The sequence below is a fragment of the Pteropus medius genome, unplaced genomic scaffold, assembly GCF_902729225.1.
Source record: "Pteropus medius unplaced genomic scaffold, Ma_sr-lr_union100, whole genome shotgun sequence".
NCBI lineage: Eukaryota > Metazoa > Chordata > Mammalia > Chiroptera > Pteropodidae > Pteropus > Pteropus medius.
Window position 1 is genome coordinate 2,937,288 of NW_024348242.1, and position 19,453 is coordinate 2,956,740.

Here is a 19,453-nt window from a genome sequence, read left to right on the forward strand (position 1 = left end):
CAGGTGAGCGAGCAAAGCTGGGTCCCCGGGGGCACAGAATGCGGGGAGAGGGACCGGCGGGCATGCCCGAAATGAGAAAGGGTAGATTTGAGGCGAGTGGGGACCAGGATGGAGTCACCCGGCGTGGAACTCCGGGGTCCCTTAGCAGAGTCTGCACGGGCGAGGAGGTGGGGGCGGGCACAGTGAGAGTGGGAAGGAGGGCTCCAGCCTCTAGAAGGTTCCTGGGGGTGGGAAGCCAGGCCAGGGGAGGAAGGGCTGCGTGGGGCCCTGCAGGCCGCAGGGGACAGCCGGAGTGGAGTCCGGGCCGTCCAGCCAGGATGTACCGCAGACCCTGACGCTTCCCGAAGCTGCCGGGGGTCGTGCAAGGTGGGGACAGGCATGGTGCAACCCGTGGCCATGGCTGCTGCGGAGAGGCAGCTGGCCAGCAGGGGGTGGGCTGTGCTGAGTGACGCTGGGGCCCAGGCACGTCGGTGGAGCCATCACTGCGGGCGCCCGACTGGCTGCTGTTCCCTGCCATCTGTCCCGTGTTGATGAAGCTGTCCAGCGTGGCTTATTAGTAAGGATGAGTAGGCTTAGCCAGCCTGGGACGGCTTGTCGGAACTAAAGGGCACAGCAATTAAGCCCTAACAGCTTCCCAGGCACAGTCAACAGGAAGTGGGCCTCCGGGCACCCATGTAGCCCCAGGCCTGATCCAAGCCCTGGGAGGGGCGGTCACACAGGAAGCAGGAGCCCAGCCCGGGGGCGGACGACAACCAGGGGTCCCAAACACTCAGCTCCTCCAGCCCAGGGCTCACATCTTCCCCACGGTCACTCTGGCCCCCAAAGATGCCCACACCCCAACCCCCAGCACCCGCAGAAACATTCGGTTGCATGGCCAGGGGGATGTAAGGCGACAGATGGGGTCAACCCTGCTGGTCTGGAGAGAGTAAAACAGAGAGATGATCCTGAATCATTCGCGCGGGGCCAGTGTAATCGCGGGGTCCTCATGTGTGGCGGGTGGGGAGTCAGACACCGCGAGATGGAGGACGGAGCCCCCGGCCAGGGTGCGAGCATTCTGGAGAGGCCGGCAAAGGCAAGGGACGGACTCTACCCGGGTACCCCCGGAAGGCGCGAGCCCTACCAACACTGATTCTGACCTCCGGAACTATAACACTGTGCTGTTTTAGGGCACTGCGTTCGTGAACTTCGTTATAGCAACGGCAGGAGCCTAATACAGAAAAAGGAACAGGTCCTGTTTACAATGACTCAGACCCCCGACTCCCTTGCAGCTAGGGGCGGCCTGCTTCTGGCCATGGATGTGTAACAGATGGGCACTGGGTGGGGGCTCCAGAAAAGCCACTGCTTTGCTGCGGAGGGACAGACCGAGGGGGCGGGCTTCTTGCCTCTCACCCGGCCCTCCTGCGGCTTCTCCTTCCTCCCGCCTGGAACACAGGTGGGACACGGGAGGTGTGGCAGCCACACGCTGAGGACCACAGAGCACGGGAGACAGGAAAAGCTGGGCACTGCTACATCGTGCGGTCACAACACCAGCCCCAGGAGACTAGGCCGCCTCCGACTTCCTGGGACACGAGAAAAATAAGCCCTGCTGGGCTGAGCCTGGACTCTGTGACCTGCCGCCAGACACGATCCAAGTGACATGCAGCTCTTGGAATGACGAGATCAGAGCTGCTATCCAGAAACCAGCCCTGAGCCACGAGAGCACCCAGGTAAGGACACTGTCACCCTCTGGGGTGTGGCTTCATGCTGTGAAGCACGGTAGGGCCATTTGGTCACCAGGAGCCCAGCAAATACCCTGACCGTTTGGCCCCCATCACTATAGCCAGCTTCCCACCTTTTCGCCCACAGAGCCAGTCACCTCCCTCCGAAAAAACACAAGAGCTGCCACCTGAGTGTAGTGTGTGCACACGAGCACACGCATGTGTATTGCATTGAAGTCCTCATGGCACTTTTCCCCTATGTTTTTATAGTCCAGAAAAAAAAGATACCAGAAAGCATTTCATTGTACTTGCTTTTAAAAAATGCAAAAGCGACCCATTACGATTACAGGAACCTGTTAACATGCTGAACTGCAGAGAACATACAAAGCACCCATCAAACCCGCGACGTGATGGACAGACGCTGGTGACGCTGTTCTGACGTGAGGAGCCCTCAGGTGGGGAGGACGGCACCAGGCCCATGTCCCCGGAGGCCAGGCAGCTGTCTCTGAGGACCCGCCACCTGGGGGCCGCCCGCAAGCCGTGACGGTCACGCCAGAGCACCCGTGCAAAGACACGCTCTCGCCCAGACCGCCACACACGCCCCAAACGCCCCATCGACCAAGCCAGGATTCTGTCGCCGTGCGTGGTGGGCTCGGGCTCCCTCAGTAGACAAGATAGACGACTGTCCCCCGAGCCACGGGTGTCCAAACACGCAGACGTCACGACGCCACACGCGGGCCGCTCAGAAGTCCTGCAGCTCGGGGACGTGCCGGTACCAGTCCAGGGTCTCGGGGTTCAATAAGGCTACGCAGTTCCCCACGGGCTTCCCAGAAATGGCCTGCTTCACAGCCACTTCCACTTTCTTGCCGGTGTAGGTGTACTGCCAGGGGAGAGTGGGGAAGACACGACAGCCGCGGTTAAGCCGGGGCCCCGGGTCCCAGCGTGTCACAGCCAGGGAGACGGGCCCCGCCCGAGGGCAGAGCGCAGGGCATGCGGCGGGGGGGAGCAGCGTCCGTGCCTCCTGAGGGCCAGCACCTGAACCCGAGGCTGCCTCCTCGAACGCAAAACGGGGGTGACAGCACCTCCCCCCGAGGCAAAGTGGGGGTGACAGCACCTCCCCCCGAGGCTGCAGGCTTAGGCGAGTGAACGCAGCTCCCAGGAGCGCCTCGCAATTACGTTTTATCTGAGTGTTTACACTTATTACACTGCGTGACGTTCTAGAGACTGGCTGTGACTAATGCCGCAGGCTCCCCGTGTCACCACGGCGTGACCACCGGGGAGTGGCTCGTCTGGGCGCCTCGCCAACCTTCTGCAAAAACCCTTCCTCAGAACCGTTTACCTGAGCGGCACAGGTCACACGACTACTTCGCGGAGCACGTGTGCTTTACCTGTGAACCCAATGGGCTTTCGGCGGTGACGGTGGCATGTTTAGGGGCCAAGAAGCTTCTAGAACAACGGAGCCCTTTAATAAAGCTGCTGGTACCCTGATCTCTCCTCTCCCTGGAACTCTTTTTTTTTTTAACTTGCGATGTAATTAAAATTCATTCATTTGAAAAACTCAGAAGACGTGAGAACTAATTAAGGAGGCGGCACCGACTTTCGAGGGACTGCCTGTCACTGTGCTGCCGTCAGCCCTTCGCTCTGTGACATGCGAGCATCCCACGTGCTTTCTGTGCATCCGAGCTTCAGGGAGCAGCTCTGAGAACGGCTCCCGGGAGTTGCTAACTTACATCGTCCGCCAGCCGACAAGACAAACGAGGCAGGTTTCACGGGAAAGCCCGCTACTGTCCCCTCTGGCGGGAAGGGCTGGGGCGAGGCGGGAGCCCCCAGACACAGGGTCAGGACGGGCTAGGCGTCCAAACGGTGGCCCAAGACAAGGATGTGCTGGGCCAGGACAGCTGTGGCTGCCCGGGACCCCGCCAGGCTGGTGCTGCCTCAAATGCCCCGAGCCCATTCTCCTGGGCTGTGACCGACCCCAGGTCCCCATGGCTGAGCCAGACCCTCCCCAGCTCGGCAACACACAGGGCGAACGCTCCCCTGAGGGCTCCGTAGCTCAGACCACGGGGGTCTGAACATACTCGGCAAATCCCAAGTAACCCTCAGCAGGCCTTCCCAGCCCCGCAGACGGCGGGGCGGCCACTGGAGACGGGACAGCTCAGAGGTGACTGGTAAGCTGGCGAGAGCCAGGTCAAGGACAGAGAGACAGCCCGTGGGCTTCTTTCCTCATAAATCACTCCCCTGTTCTCGTGAACAGATACATTTTGGGAAGAACCATTCTGGCAGCAAAGGACACAGGTTCTCTGTAAACGAACCTACAGGGACGATGCTGGCATGGGGGCCGGGCCCCGTGAGCAGCCGCACACAGCAGGGTCGCTGGGGGTGCCCCGCCAGCTCTCGTCCCTGAGAGACTGTGTTCGAGGTGCCGCTAGCACGATGAGGCCAAGAGAGCCACCGCCGCCTGCCCTCGGGGTCTGCATGCCTGGCGCCGCACCTCAGGGTCTGCATGCCTGGCGTCGCACCTCAGGATTTCCCCAGAAGCTGCCTCTCCGGCTAAACCCTGCCTCCGACTGCAGCCCACGTGCCCGTCCCTGCCTGGGGCGGCATCAGGAAGAGGCTCTCTCTGTCCGGTGGCCGAGGCAGTGTCCATGCCCAACCCCCCCACCCCCAAGGGAGCAGCTGCCCTGAGGGCCGGGGGGGCGCGGCCTGGGTCGCCGTGTGTTCTGACAGCTCTGTGTGCACGCTCAGCGGACGGTGCTGGTGTTGTGAGCGGCGTGAGTTAAAGCCAAGATCCGATGTGGGGGGGGAACCTCCGCCCCCACGCAGAGCCCAAAGGAAGTACGCAAAGGGGCGCATGCCTCTAAATAGATCCAAGCCCTCCCACCGAGGGCAGGACTTACGAAGGGAAGGGCGGGAGTGACAGCACCCAGCGGCTCTTTAAAAGTTAGCATTCATTGTCTCGCTGATCGCTGATCGTTTTGGGAGCCCACTAAAACCGCCCCGGGACAGAGCCAGGCAGGCGTGTAGGGCTGGGCCTGCCTCCCCTCTGATACCGCGTTCGCCAGGATTTTGCTGTATAATGCGATCGAGGGATGGTTAAAAAAAAAGATGGCAGGGGAGAAAAAAAGGGGATGGCGTTGCCAGGCAACGAGGACACACGCTATATAAAGCCTGAGCAAGCTTCTGGAGGAGAGGCCCTGCGTGCGTGCGTGGGCTCGTGGGAGGCAACGGCGCTCTGGTCACCGCTGCCAGGCGGCAGGAGACAGAGCCCATTGGTGGCCATACCGGGATGCCCTGGGTCTCCAGGATGACGCTGGGCACGTGCCGGGCTGACAGGCCGATGCGGATGGCGTTTTGCACACGCCTCACCAGGTCTGGCTGGAAGGAGTGCCCGGAGGCCATCTTCAGGAAGAGGACCACCCTCTCTTCCCCATCCTTGTTGTACTGGGAGACGCAGATGCTATCCATCACCTCCTCAAAGGCTTCCACTGCAGAGACAGGGAAGGGTCCCGCTCACACTGTCCGGCCTTGGCCAGCCCCACCCGAAGGACAGACAGGAAGGCCAGGCCACCCAGGCTTCGCAGGGATAGCCAGTCTCTGCTCCCAGCCCTCCCGGGAAGAGACCTTGGGAAGGGGACACAGGCAGGAGACCACCCACAGCAGGGACGCAGAAGCTTCAGCGTGAGCTGGAAGGGCTGACTTGGCAAGCAGGCCGTGGGGCCCTAACTTATTTTACAAATTAATTTAAAAATGAAAAGGAAGTGAGCCCTGTGGTGGCAACTCACGGTGGGACGGACAAAGGCTGGAGTCAGATGGGCTGGGACTTGCCCGCCCGCTACAGGACCAACGTTGGCGAGACTGAGGCTGACTACGTGGCCCAGGCTGGGCGTCACAAAGGCCCACGGGCCCACACAGCCTTTACCTGGTGTCCCACATGTGCCTGTGACCATCAGTAACCATGCAACACCCTGAGCTTCTGAGCCCTCGCCCACAAAAAGCAGACATGAGCATCAGACCCGAAGGAGCTCAATGCAAGGATGAAACAAGACGGGTACGAGGACGAGCCACGTGACCCCGCGAATTCCCTTCTGAGGATTTGTGAGCTGCAAGCAACGTGGACAGTGGGCATGCTGGAAAGGACGCTCCTGAGGTCATTCTTCCACCGGTGAGCTCCGCCGACAGGTGAGCTCTGTGGTAGGCAGGCGCCGTCCCCCTTCCCTCTCAGACAGAGCGAGTGACTCGCGGAGGGGACACGCACCAATATTATAGATTTCCGAGCTGCCGAAGCGCACTCCTTTGGGGTTGAGCGTGCCATCACTGGAGAGAAAAACGAGGCCGTGAACGCGCAGCAGCTCCCGAGTGAGGCGCATCGCAGGGTCCCCAGGGTGGCAGCCGCCCCCCTCCCCCACAGCGATGCTAGGCCGTCACTGAAGCCTCCCAGCCCCCACTCCTAATCCCAACCAGCAAACCCCTCTATCTCCACACTGAGAGCTAGACTCGGGGGTCCCCTGCGTGAGGAAACACCTGTCACCTTACTGTCCCTTCCACCTATACATGGATCCCTCCCTCCCAGGACCCAAGACCCACACACCCCTGTCCGAGGGCTGCTGCCACTGTGAATGGTCACTGTCGTGCCTTTGCTAGCTGCCTCCCACCCGACACCTCCCAAGCCACCGCTTCAGGGCACAGGAAGGTGGACAGGGCTCTCAGGAAACTGGCCCAGGAGGGACACAGGAGGGCCCAAAGCAGGGGCCCAGCCACAGACTGAGCAGATGGAGGGGCCCGGGTCACAGGAAGCATCCCTCCCCTCCCCGACGCCTCCGGAGGGGGCTCTAGGCAGAGCAGCCGACCGCAGACCCCTCACCTGCGGCCCAGCATGACAATGCCGCCGGTCTTGGGGTTGATCCTACAGTAGTCGCCCTGCACCCAGACACCTGCAGGGAGGCAGAGGTGCTCAGCCACCCCGAGGAGAAGCGGTCCCCCGAGGCAGGCCTCACAGCCACGGGACACTCGCACATTCAGCAACCTGACTCTCATCAGCAGACACGGCCAAGGCCAGAAACGGGTATGGCGCGGGGCGGGGGCCCGGGCGCTGGGGGCGGAAGTGGCCCGGACAGCCCCTGCCCCCAGAGGACCCCGTCTAGTGGGGGCTGGTGTACACGCAGCTCTGACACGCGCCAGCGTCCGAGAAATGCCGCTCCTGAGGCACCAACAGGGCCCCAGGGCTTCACGGAGGGTGAGACCAGGCACGGGGTACACCGAGGGAAGGCCAGTGGGAGCTCTGAGGGAGGGTGGGGAAGTACACACAGCACCTCAGGGAGACAGGGTGGCCTGGGGCGGCCGAGGGAGCAGGTCTGGAGGGGCGGGGCCACTCTTGGAACAGAATGAACAGCAGCAGCATGACCGGGCTGGCGGCCACCGCAACAGTCCCGGTCACGCAGGCTGTAACCGAGGCCCCAGCCACGTGGACAGAGAGCGGACGGACGAGCCAGTAAACCTGCGGACGTGGGGGGCGAGGGAAGAGGAAGGGATCAGAGCGACGCTGACACGAAACCCCCGGAGCCAGCCCCACGGGGCCGCAGTGCAGCTGGGTCCGGGGCCGGCGACGTGCAGAGGGAGGCCCACGTCTGGGGGCGCCGCTACTACACCCAGGAGATCAAACCCCAGCTTCGGACGCATCCTCCACCCCTCGCCCAATGGTGGAGAGAAGCCGCGTCTCACGCGGGACCACTGGGAACGCTCAAACCGCTGGCAGCCTCCTTCTGCTGCACAGGCGGCCGGATCGGCCACCCGAACGGGGCCGTAGGGCGGGGGTCATCGAGAGCACACCTCTGCTGGCCCTGCAGCCACCCGGAAGTCACCACCTGTGCAGCCTGTGTTCACCTCGTCCACAGCCAAGAGCTTCCAGTCCCATGATCTTATCTGCCTTTCTTTCCACATCTGCTCCTACCTCCCGCCTACTCCCAGAAAGCATTTAAGGAAACGACCTATAAAACCAACTACATAATAGGACGATTTAAAAAGAAGAAACCCTGTACCGGGGGTAAGTGGCACGCTATAACGAAGCAATGATTTCAACTCCGAGCTTCCTGGCAGCCAAGGCAAAAATGGAAATACCATGGGTCACAAAGTATTTGTTTCCTCCAGCAAGGCATATCAGTGCCTCAAAAACAAAGACTTATTCTGACATTAAGCCTGAGAGGATTTATCACATGAACCCCTGTATACATAACAAAAGGTGACAGTTTCAAAGAACAGTGTTGCAGATGAAGAGACAGGTCCTCAAGCTGAGATTCTAATCCTTTTGGCCTCTCTTCCTAAGACGGGGGCCCCTGCCCTCTCCTGGGGTCATCCAAGGGACGTTTCTCCCTCTGTTCTGTCTCTGTTCTGCCCTTTCCTGTCTGGACAGCTATGCGCTGGCAGGCTCCGAGGTGGGGCTCAAAGGCATCGGGCATCCAGTGGGGGCCAAGCCACATCTGGGGGAGACCCTCCCGCAGCTCCCAGATGGGAGCTGTCCCATGGGACATGTGGACATGCAAGGCCCAGTGGAGAAAAGGGGGCAGGGGATCCGGGGCAAACTCCACCACCACGGGTCGCCGGCCGTTTCCCGACTCCCCACGTGTGCTTTACACAGAAGCAAACTACCTTTCTAGACACTGCAGAGAGCAAGCACTCAGTATAAATAACTGCGGAACAGAAGGCTTGCTAAATTATGGAGTCTTCAGCGGCAATAACTCGAGGCTACTCACGAAGTAGGATGAGAGGGAGGCAGGGACTGGGGCCTTAAATAAAAGGCTTCTGCACTCTGGAGCGCGGCACCGCCGCAGGGGGTGTCAGTCGGCGTGAGGGTGGCAGGGCTGGCGCAGACCACCCGCTGCAAAGGCTCTCCCTACTGCCGCCCCGTGGGGACCGGGGGACCGCGTGTGACACAGACAGCAAAGTCCCAGGCTGACACCTCTCGCAGGCGCCACTTCCCTCTGCCAGGCAGACACAAGCCCGAGTAAGCGAGCGGGCCCTCGGGCCTCCCGCGGGCAGAAGGCCGCGGGCGCCGGCTCCTGCGGGACCAAGGGACTCTGGCCCGGAGGGTGGTGAAAGTTAAACGGAACGCAGATCACAGTTTCACGTGCCGGCTTCGAGCGGAAGGTGGCAGATACTGATCCAAAGTTCATTATCACCTCCCCAGTGAAAGGAGCTGCGAGCGGCTTCCCTAGGACTTGGCGGGCGGGAGGGGGCGTGGGGAGGGGGGGCGTCCGGAATCAGGCCCGCGAGGCTCAGCCCAGGCGGGAGTCCAGGCAGCCCGCCTGCACCGCCACCCACCTGGGAATTTGGAGAAATACGTCTTCCTGTACTTGCTGCCGTCCGGGTCGTTCCAGAAGTGCGTGGGCTGGCAGGGAACCGGCTTGGTGCACACCAGCTCGCCGCTCTCCCCCCAGACGGCCGTTCCTGGTTTGGGAGGAGTTAAACAGCAGGCTGAGCACGCGCCCCGGCCCTGCGCCCCGGCCCTGCGCCCCGGCCCTGCGCCCCGGCCCTGCGCCCCGGCCCTGCGCCCCCGCCCTGCGCCCCGGCCCTGCGCCCCGGGCGTGCACGCGCGCGCTCTCAAGCTCTTATCCGGCGTGCGGAACTGCGGGCGCGCACGAAGACAGAGCCGACCGGCACCCGGGGCCACCCCTCGCGTGGCCCTCCCGCCCGACACCCCCGCCTCTCTCCGTCGAACGCGTCGTCACTCTCGCGTGTGTGCTGACGCTTCCACCGCGTCGACACGCACGCCTGCCTGACGCGCGCTGTCGGAGGCAGGTTCCAGGCCTGGCGTGCGCAGCGCCCGGCTGCGCGTGCCCGCCACGGCGCTTCGCTTCCGGCGGAAGCTCTGGGTGACGCGTGCACGCGTGCACGCCGCCACGCACACCCCAGCCCGTTCGTCCTCCCCGCCGTCGTCACGGCTGCTCGTTCCTCCCGAAGGTGTATGTTTACGCTGTTCCCAATTTTGTTCTCTACTATGAGCCACGCCGCTATGAATGTTCTTGCACATGTCGCCTTGTGCGTATGCGCAAGGGCTTCTTCCGGCAGTGGGATTCCTAGGTCACCAGGTGCCAACGTCTCTCCGCTACGGCGCTTACTGAAAAACTTGTACTGAGTCACATTTCTAGCCCCAGGCACTCACAGGCCACAGAGGCCAGCGAGGAGTGGGGGGAGCGTCCCTTCCAATGACTCCGCCCGCAAGTGGTGGGCCTCTGGAGCCGGTTAATCCAGCACCTTCCACAGGCCGAGTGCGAGGGGACACCTGCCATCAGAGACACCATCATCACTGCATGCGGCAGACGCTTCTGCGTTTTCAAATTTCTTTCCCCTCGGCTAGCCCTGCGTCCCCCAATATCCTTGACTGAGAAAACGGACCGATAACTTCACGCGTGTGTGAAAGCGGGGATGCAGCGGCACCTCCCTGGTGGCCGGGCCCCAGGATTGCGGCAGTGGCCTGGCCAGGAGAATCAGGGCAGACCCAAGGCACGGAGCAAGCGCTCCCCAGGCAGCAAAGGCAGAAGCCCTCTCACAAAGACGAGGACGAGTTTTCAGAAAGGTCTCTGGCAACGTCTTCCGCGAACCGAACGGGGAGAAACGCTTCCTGCACCCTGAGGCTTCCAGCCCCCACCCTGGCGTGGTCTCCACTGCTGTCGTCTTTCTCTCTGCCTCACGCAAACAGGACTTGGCATCACCTCCCACTCACCCTGTCAGGGTACAAGGACAGCGGCCACAGGCAAACAGAGTAAGTCCATGAACTTGCATAGTGCACATACCACATGCCCGGCCCTGTTTGGTGCTGGAGACACAAACAGGCTCTGCCAATTTACAGCCAATAGCCACTACAGGCTACAAAGCAAAAGTCTGTCCTGAGACCAGCGGGGAAGCCAGCCCCCAGTGCGTCCATGGGTCAAGGTCAGGGTGTCGGGCTGGCAAGGCAGTGAGGCCGCCTCAGCAGCAGCCCCAAGGCCCAGACACTGGGGTGACGACCGCCCGCCTGCCTTCCCTGAGCGCTCGGCTCCCCACCTGAGCACCCAGCCCAACACCCACTCCTCGGGCGGGCAGGCTGAGGGGGCCCGGGGGCTGTCAAACTTGGCTAGAGGGACACCAGTCTGCTCCCCTGCTCAGAGTGGCCCTGGAGAGCTGACGCCGAGCAAACGCCCACGCGCTTCCACGTGACCCCCATGCTGAGCGGCAGGAGAAGCAGCGGCCGGTGATGCCCTACCTTCCTCGTTCCACACCTCCACGGCCATGCCCAGGTTCAGGCCCTGAATCTCCCCCTTGTACACAGGGAGCGTGGGGTTCTGGCCCATGAAGGAGGAGATGATGTCGGTGCCACCTGTGACCATGGCAGGAGAAGATGCAAATTTCAGAAGACAGACCCATCGCTTATGTTCCCCATTAGTGAGCAGCAGAGAAGGAAGACCCCAGGGGAAACTTCCCTGATGGGGGGACCTTCTATCCGGGGAGCGGTGGAGGAGGTGGTTCAGACACCAGAGCCACCCCCTGTGTCTGGGCGACTTACTCCTGACCGAGTGTCCCGCTGAAGGAGACACGACAAAGACGACCTCTCGTCGTCACACTGGAAGTCAGGACCCGCTCGGGCCCGTGGCAAATGGCTGCTTTGCCCCATTAGGCCCGCCCCACGGGCGCTGCCAGGTCAGAGGGTGTGCGTGCGTGCTCGTGGGGCCTGCCTGGGCGTGTCCCCGCCCCCTCACCCAGGCGACAGCACTCGGGGGGCCACACCTAAGATGGAGGCCAGGAAGACGTTGCGCTTGATGCACCTGTACACATACTCGTAGCTCTGGGCCCGCAGCGGGGAGCCGGTGGACAGGATCGTGCGCAGGGACCGGAGATCGTGCGTTTCCACTAGGGAGAAGCGTCGCCACAGGTTAAAACGCAAGCCTGGCCGGCGGGCAGGCTGGTGGCTCGCCAGGCCTGACCTCCTAGGTTGGCGGCCAGGAACCAGACACCGAGGGGCTCACTCACCTGGCTTCAGGTTTTGCCTCTCAAGCATCAACAGCCACGTGGCGCTCGTCCCAAGGATGGTGACGCTGAGGGTGCGGGAGGGAGAAAAAACACCAGAAACGCGTCGAGGGTCTGTCTAAAACGAGTGGCCTGTGTGCAGGCTCTAAGACACATCATTTCGGGGGGTTGAAATAATACTTCCTGTGTAGGGGAAGCAGGTCCCAGCACCTGCGCCGACTCAGGGCAGGGCGGCAACAGGCCCTCGCACCGGCTCCGACATGCAGAGCGCCCGGCTCCCCTGAAGAGCTGGCTGCGGTGTCCCCACACGGACTCGCCGTCTCCCTAGCTGCAGACTGTTTCCTCCTGGGAACCCGAAGCGGGCCTCAGAGGGAGGAGCCCTCACACTCTAACCTCACAGAAGTGGGGGGCCAGGGTCTTCGGGGAGAGCCAGGGCTGCACGTCGAGCTCTCGACCGCTCCCCGTGCCTCAAACAGGCTCACGTTTTCGTGAAACTTAGAAAATCGCAGCTCTGCTCTTTGTGAAGTTTGGAGTCCATAGTTCTTTATCCCCGCGTTCACACTCAAAAACCGACACGTTGCGTTGGGTATGAATCGCTGTGTTTTCGAGGGCAGAGTGTTGTTTGATATTCTATTTCCTTCCTCGGCTGTTCAGGGAGGCGGCCCTGTCACCTCGTCTTCCTAGCGAGAGAATGTTTTCTCCCCAAAGCAGACTGTAAAACCAAGGCCCTCCTCGTCCCTCTGGGCGGTAAAACCTTATCCCCTCACCCCGGTGACAGGCGACGAGATCTGATGCCAAGAGGCAACGAAGCACAGAATACTGGGTGACTCCGGGCTGGCTGGGCCAGGAGAGGCCAAATCAACAGCCAGGTGGGGTCCCCCCAAAGCTACTGTCTTCTGCACCTCCTCTTCCCTTCCTCTCTCCAGCAGGACCACCAATAAACTCACCACCAAGACCTCAAGCACCTCCCAGGCCCCTGGGCCCCAGAGATGGCTGTTTCGGGTCGGGGGGAGGTTGTGGGGAGCAGGAAACAGGTGCGCCCCTCTCACTGTCCCCCATGTTTATTTCACAGACTCAGTCTGATGAACTAACGCGAGATCGCTTCCAAGGACGACGGCGTCACCCCTCGGGAATGTCCACATCTTCACAGGAGACCAGGGACCCCAGCACCCTCTGAGGGTGCAGCACCAGCCCTGGACGGCAGAGACCGTCCTCGGTCACTGGAATGGAGACCTCCGATCACCGGCCACACCAAGACAACACCCGTATCTTATTCTCTTGTCCCGCACGCCCCCCAAAACCGAAGGCTCTCGGCGGCTCTCAGGAGTGTTCCGGTCACGGGCGTATGCTGCAAACCCTGACCTTGGCGATGTGTCAGGACTCTGAGAGGAGTCCCTGGGCCCGAGTCACAGGCCTGCTCCTCCGCAGAACTGGAGAGGTACCCCCTCCTCCCCCAGGGCTTACGTAGGACGGTGTGAAAACACATTTAGTTCTCTAAGGGCGGGCACTCGGCGTGACGTATTTTTAGCAACTGTCGCTGGGAATCACCCCACAAGGAATGAGGCGGCTTCTCGGCTCGAAAAGCAATGGGACTCGTGCCTCCCCGCCCTGCCCCCCGGCCTTCCTGCGCCCCCATTCTCCCACACAGGAGGGAGACTGAGCTCTAAAACCTGTGAACCAGGTTTTAGAACCAGATTTTAGCTCTAAAACCTGTGAACTCCTCCCCTGACTCAAACGTTCCAATGGTGTCCTGTTTCCCACAGGACAGAAGCCTCCCTGCCAGCAGAGCCCCGAGGGCCCTGTGGGGTCTGGCCCGCCCCTGCCTCCACCCACATGGCTCTTCACATCAGGCCACAGGGCCTCCCTCCAGCTGCCCCCACAGAGCTACCTGGTCCTCCTCCGGCCATGGCACTGCACCCCTCTGCCTGGAACACACATCCCCCCAGTCCCTGACACTCAGGACTGCCCCAGGGCCGTCCCCTCCGAGGGGCCTCCCTGAGCCAGGTCTACAGTGGCACTTCCTTTTCTTCTTGCCGCCCCATCCGAGTGCCAGCCCATGAGGACGGCGACCTTCTCCCCCAAGTCACTGCGTGGCACAGAGCAGACACCCGACGGCGTGCGGGGTGCAGAAATGAGACTGGCTCCCCTCGAGGGACGCGCTCGCTCACCTGTCACAACGCTCCCTCGGGGACGATCTTACTACGGTGCGCCCACTCGGGACAGGTGGCACCGGGTGACTCAGGCGACTAGCAAAACCTGGACGAGATACCCCACGGCGCCAGCCCTGACCCTAACCACAGAACTGCACTGGCCACACATGCTCGCTTGCACACCCGTGTGCATGCATATCCACACACACGTATACACACACTCTTGCACACACGCACACGAAGCTGCGTTTCCCGGGGGCCCTTCACTGGCACCAAACCCCGGTATGTGGGTGTGAGCTGTCCTCCCCTGCCCGCTCCTGTAGGACACACACGCTCCCCAGAAGGGCCCACCGGAGGCCGGCCTGCAGGTGTCATGGGGGGAGGACTCAGCGCCATCCAAGTCCCCCCGGGAGTTGATTAACTTCTCGCTGGAAACAGTCTCATTAGCAAAGAACCTTCCTGGCTGATGTTGTAAGCCAAATGTCAGGATTTAAATATTTCCCAGGCTGGGCAAAGATACACGTAAAATATTAATGGCTGAGGATTTTAAAACATTAGTAGCTCCCCCCAGAGTGCGGACTCGAACTTGGAGCAACGGGAAGTGTTGGGAGTGCTGCTGACCCCTGGGCCAGGCGCTCGCTGGCGCCCACGGCAGTACCTGCAACGTGACCTTTAGTCAGCGGCGACGGAGATCCACACGCCAACAACGCGCCCACCGGTCACAGCGAACCCGCCAGCAAAGACAGCGCCAACGCGACGGCACGCGGCGGTTGCCGGTTTCCGGCAGCGGCTCTGAGGAGGCGACTGCAGGGGGAGGGGCCCTGACACCCACTTTTAACTGGCTTCTGCCTTGGCTCCTTAGCATCCCTACCTGTCGCCCAACCAAGAAGCGCCATTTGCAGAGCTGCAGAGAGGCAGAGATGCCTTTCGTAGCCCTGGATCGCACTTGTGGGGGTTTGAGGATACTCTAGGGCAGCGGTCCCCAACCTCTGTGGCACCAGGGACCGGTGCTCCTATGAGAATCTCATGCCTGGTGACTTGAGGCGGAGCTGAGGCGGTGATGCTGGCGCTGGGGAGCGGCTGCAAATCCAGATGAAGCTTCGCTCGCTCACTGCCCGCTGCTCACCTCCTGCTGTGCGGCCCGGTTCCTAACAGGCCACGGACCAGTACTGGTCCACGGCCTGGCGGTCGGGGACTCCTGTTCTAGGGGACAGCTGATCAGCACCGTGGGGCAGCTGGTGACAGGCAGGGCTCTCCCTCTCGCCACTGGGCTCAGAAGACAGGCAGGTGAGAAGTGCCAATGCTGGTACCCACCCTATCCTGTCGACCAGGTCCCACAGCACGTTCAGCGTGGGCTTCAGCAGCGAGCCGTCATACAGGACCACGGCCACGCCCATGGCCAGAGTAGACAACGCCCAGTTCCAGACCATCCAGCCAACCTGGAACAGACAGGAGCACAGAGTCAAGCAAGCGGTGGCCAGCTCCCTCTCTCCATCACTCAGCCTGTCACGTCCCTAGGAAGCCACCTCAGACGGCCCAAAGCTGGCAAGGACTGGCCGCTTTCCACGCCGGCTCAGCCATGTGGGGCCTCACAGCGACCGCCCTAGAGGCTGCTGTCGGCGCTGGCTTACTCCCCAGAAACCACTGGCTGTCCGATCCATCCACACGGAGGCTTCCAGAAAAGGCAGATGCCCCAGATTTCTGAGTCCTGCCACTGTCCCATATGTAGGGAGGGCGTGAGCAGGGGTCTGGGCTCAATCCCACAGGTGAAACAAGCCTGGATCACTTGTCCCAAGCCCCTTGACTTACAGAGAGATGAGGCCACCTGCCCCTGGTCACACATGGAGAGCAATCTAGGCTCCCCGTCCTGTGTCTGCCTGGGGCCCGGGTCTGTCCCCAGGGGCATTAACGTCACAGGTTAGGGCACACCTCCAGCACTGCTTCCTTAAAAACTCAGCACAAAGTCATCATCCAGGAAACAGAGCTAAGTCGTCCTAGAACTTCGTGGTACCTGCAGTCTCGGAAAGAGCCGATTCTGAATTTTCCCCCTTTCGGCTAAACACAGCTTCCTTTAACGGTCCTAAGCTTTCCTCTTCAGCATCCCACAAGGACAGGAAGCTCTCCACTCCCCCGAACCGAGCTCCGGTCTGACGCTGCATGCCCCACCCTGAGGGGTGGAAAAGCACAGGAGGCAGGACTCCGCCCAGCCCGTGTCCCACCACGCGGTGCCCGCGACGCTGTGGACATGGTTTTCGCTGCGTCCTGTTTGCGTTTCCTTGGCCACCTGAAGCCCCTGCCTCGTCAGGGGGATGCTACGGCCTCTGAGGCTGTGCTGCAAACACCTCGGCAAGGAGCACCAGGGCCAGGCAGGCGCTTGGCCAGCTTCTCTGGCAGCTGGGGCAGGTGGCCTGGGCTCGGCCAGAGGCTGCACTGGCAAGGACGCAGGACAGGGAACAACAGCTTCCGTAGGGCGGCACCGGCCAGGGCACAGGCGAGACGGCGTGGCCGCGTGGGCCACACCTCCGTGCTCCCAGGACAAGGACCGTGGGAGCGCAGCCTCCCTCAGGCCCCGCTGCTCTCCACACGCGGATCCCCAGCTGTCGGGGGAACTGGCAAGCCCCCCGTACGCATTTCCTACGGAAGCCGAGACAACTGCTGCAGCCGTGGGGGCCTGAGACGACGCGAACTCGCCGTCTGGGAGTTCTGGAGGCTGGAAGTCCAAAATCGGGGTGTCGGCAGGGCTGGGCTCTCTCTGGAGCCTCATGGGGAGGCTCTTGCTTGCCTTTTCCAGCTTCCAGAGGCGACACTCCTGGCCTCGGGGCCCACGGCACTGCGACCACTGCTTCTGTGACCACGTCTGTTTCTCAGACTCCAACTCTCCTGTCCCCTCTCTTATAAGGACCCTTGTGATCACACTGGGCCACCTGAATAGTCCAGGACCATCTCCCCATCTCAAGATCCTTAACTTAATCACATCTGCAAAGTCCTCTGTGTCCTGTAAGGTCCCTCATTCATTGGTTCTGGAGCTGAGGACGTTGCCATCTTTGCCCCCCTGAGCCATCTGCTGCCTTCGGATAAATTCCTTTTCCACTTGAACGAGTCACTTTGCATTGCACACAACTAAGAAGCGACAATCCTCACGACATATTCCGTAAATTCCTGTCCCCTGGTCGACGGCAAGTTTCAGCCATGTGACTCTCACCCTGCACCTCTAGAGGCCTAAGGGACCGAGCTGGTGGTCAGCATTCTCGGTTTCTCTAGAATTCCCCAGGCACTCAGCATTCTGAGAGGAGAGGCCAAAGTAGGGAGGGACGAGGTGGCACGGAGGGGCCAGTGGCCAGCGGGACTGGAAGAGGAGGCAGGGCCCCGAGGCCAGAGAGGGCTAGCCAGCAGAAGCTGCTCCACCTCCACCGGGCCTCGTGTGCGTCTTGCTACTGACACGCGAGACAGGGAGTGGCTGAAGGTAAGGACAGACCACGGCGAAGCCCACAGCCCGGCCACCCAGAAGGAGCAACGCAGAGGTGGGGACCCCACTTGGCATCTCCGGGGACACTCACCGTGGTGTAAAAGAATATGATGTCGCTGCTGGTCATGTTGCCGTGAAGGCTGTGCTCCTTCAGGTGCTGGATGAGGGTGCCCTGGGAGAGAAGACGGGCATCAGCAGGCTGCTCACGCTGAGGCGCCCTGTACGCTCGCTGCCCGGGGTGCAGGGGGGACCCTGTGCTCTTCTCCGGAGGAAGCTCCGTGTGCCCCCCCGCCCCCACACGCAGAACTCTATAGCACCCTGCCACCGGGCACCTGCCACCGGACCCGAGTGTCGCTGAGGATGGACGGGGACCTCTGACGGGCTCTTGCCGGCCTGCAAGCTGCGGGTGGGCGCCAGGGCACCAGCAGCACCAGGGGGCCGCCGGCCGCAGCAGAGGGAAGTGGAGGTCATCGAGTGGACAGTCAGAATCAAAGGTGAGAGCAGGACAGAGCACCTGCACTGTCTGTCACCTCCAGAACAGGCCCCGGGAGCCTCGTCCCCTTGCGACGGACAGGCGAGGGCAGTGGCAGGACGAGACCATCCCCCAGACTCAGAGCCGCTGCTGCATGTGCAGCTCTGCAGGCCTCGGGTCAGAGCTCAGGGACACGGTGGCCAAGGGGGCGGCACGACACCCTGCTTTCAGCTCACACCACCATCAGGTCGGAGCCCCCTCCCGTGCACGCCCTATTGTTTTTACTTCAATGTTTGAGGAGCGGTATATCTACGTGATCTCCCACTCCGAGGCACGTGCGTGAGCAGCCTCCCTCAGGCTGCACCCAGACGCCCGAGGCAGCCGGGGAGCCGCTTCCCCGGTTTATTTCCGGCGCGTCCCTCGCCCATCAGCATGTACCGACTCACGCTGGCTCTTTACGGGGATGCGTCATCCTGAGCCCCGCCTTTCCCACTGAACGTACCTTCATCGAGGCACAGAGCTCCCACGCGATGTCCACAGCTGTACAGTATTCCGCTGCCCAGACCCCGCTAGCCCCTAGCGACTCTGCGCTGACAGCGGGGACAGGAAGCGTCCCGTCTCCGAGCGCAGTCCGGATAGCAGAGCAAGTGGCCACTGACCCGCTCTCGCCTCAGTTTTCCCCGTCCTTACAATGGGTCTCCCACCTGACCCTGGCCGGACTGGGGACAGTCTTCCGAGGCCCCTGAGAAAGGCCGGACCCCGCCCTGCAGCCTAGTCCGCAGATGGCAGCGCCCAGCCGATGGCATCGGTGCCCCGGGTTGGTGGGGACGACCAGGGCTGATGCGAGAGCCGTGACTAAAGCCGGCCTTCGCGACCCTCGTCGTACCCAAAAGAAGAGAAAAATGAGCAGCAGGAAGAGACGGTCCCTTTAAAAGCTCCACAGAAACCACACAACCAACAAAGACCAATTCAAGAGCCAGAAGAATCCTATTCCCTACTCTGTCCCCAACGGCCCCCTTGTGACCTGACGGCCACACACGCCCCCACAGAAAGTGGCAGACGGCTGGGAGGGGCGAGCCCCTTCTGCCGAGTCCCCGAGGCCGCCTGCAGCCCCTCGGAGCCAGGCACCCTGGTGGGTTTACCCAGAGAGCAGGGTGGGATCAGGGACAGCGTACCTCCCACCCCCACTGTCCCCGCAGGCCTGGAGTGTGGAAAACTCCCCAAGGGACAGTGTCACTCGGAGGGGTGGGCACTCGCTGGGGGCCAACGAAGGCCTCTAGAGACGCTAATGAGTCACGCCGTGAACTCACCACAGGGAGTGAGGCTCCTGGGTCACAGGGACTCCCAGGATGCCCCCTCCCGTTCTCTTCCTCCCTTGAAATGGGCATTTCCTTTTTCCTTCTTCACTTCTAGCATTAACTTAGACCTGTCCCTTCGCCCGTGTGACCTGCTCCCCACGCCTCTTCATGTTCGTCATTCCTGTCCCCTCGGGGGCACGAGCAAGCCGGGCTTCGCTTCTCTCCCCAAGCCCTCTCTGGACGAGCCTCGGTTCACAGCGGTGATGTCCCCTGTCATTTCTAAGCGGGCATGGCCGAGTCTGAGGGTGACTAAAGGAAGCATGAGCGGCAGGGTTCTGCGGGTCTCAAGCAGGAGGAGTGATCTGATTTATAAG

General features: G+C 61.8%; 1 protein-coding gene across 2 annotated transcripts in view; it reads right to left on the reverse strand.

Moving 5' to 3' along the window:
* Positions 1-1,994: 1,994 nt before the first annotated feature.
* The window catches only part of AACS (acetoacetyl-CoA synthetase), a 46,939-nt gene continuing 29,480 nt past the window's right edge, over positions 1,995-19,453 (reverse strand). For both annotated transcript variants that reach the window (XM_039879243.1, XM_039879244.1), the window contains exons 9-18: positions 17,401-17,481; positions 15,158-15,282; positions 11,697-11,761; positions 11,454-11,576; positions 10,933-11,046; positions 9,012-9,137; positions 6,559-6,628; positions 5,953-6,011; positions 4,980-5,182; positions 1,995-2,577 (exon numbers count right to left, since the gene is read on the reverse strand). In XM_039879243.1, the coding sequence (XP_039735177.1) occupies positions 2,440-2,577; positions 4,980-5,182; positions 5,953-6,011; positions 6,559-6,628; positions 9,012-9,137; positions 10,933-11,046; positions 11,454-11,576; positions 11,697-11,761; positions 15,158-15,282; positions 17,401-17,481 (1,104 nt within the window). In that variant the 3' untranslated portion in view covers positions 1,995-2,439. The remainder of the gene's footprint in view (positions 2,578-4,979; positions 5,183-5,952; positions 6,012-6,558; positions 6,629-9,011; positions 9,138-10,932; positions 11,047-11,453; positions 11,577-11,696; positions 11,762-15,157; positions 15,283-17,400; positions 17,482-19,453) is intronic.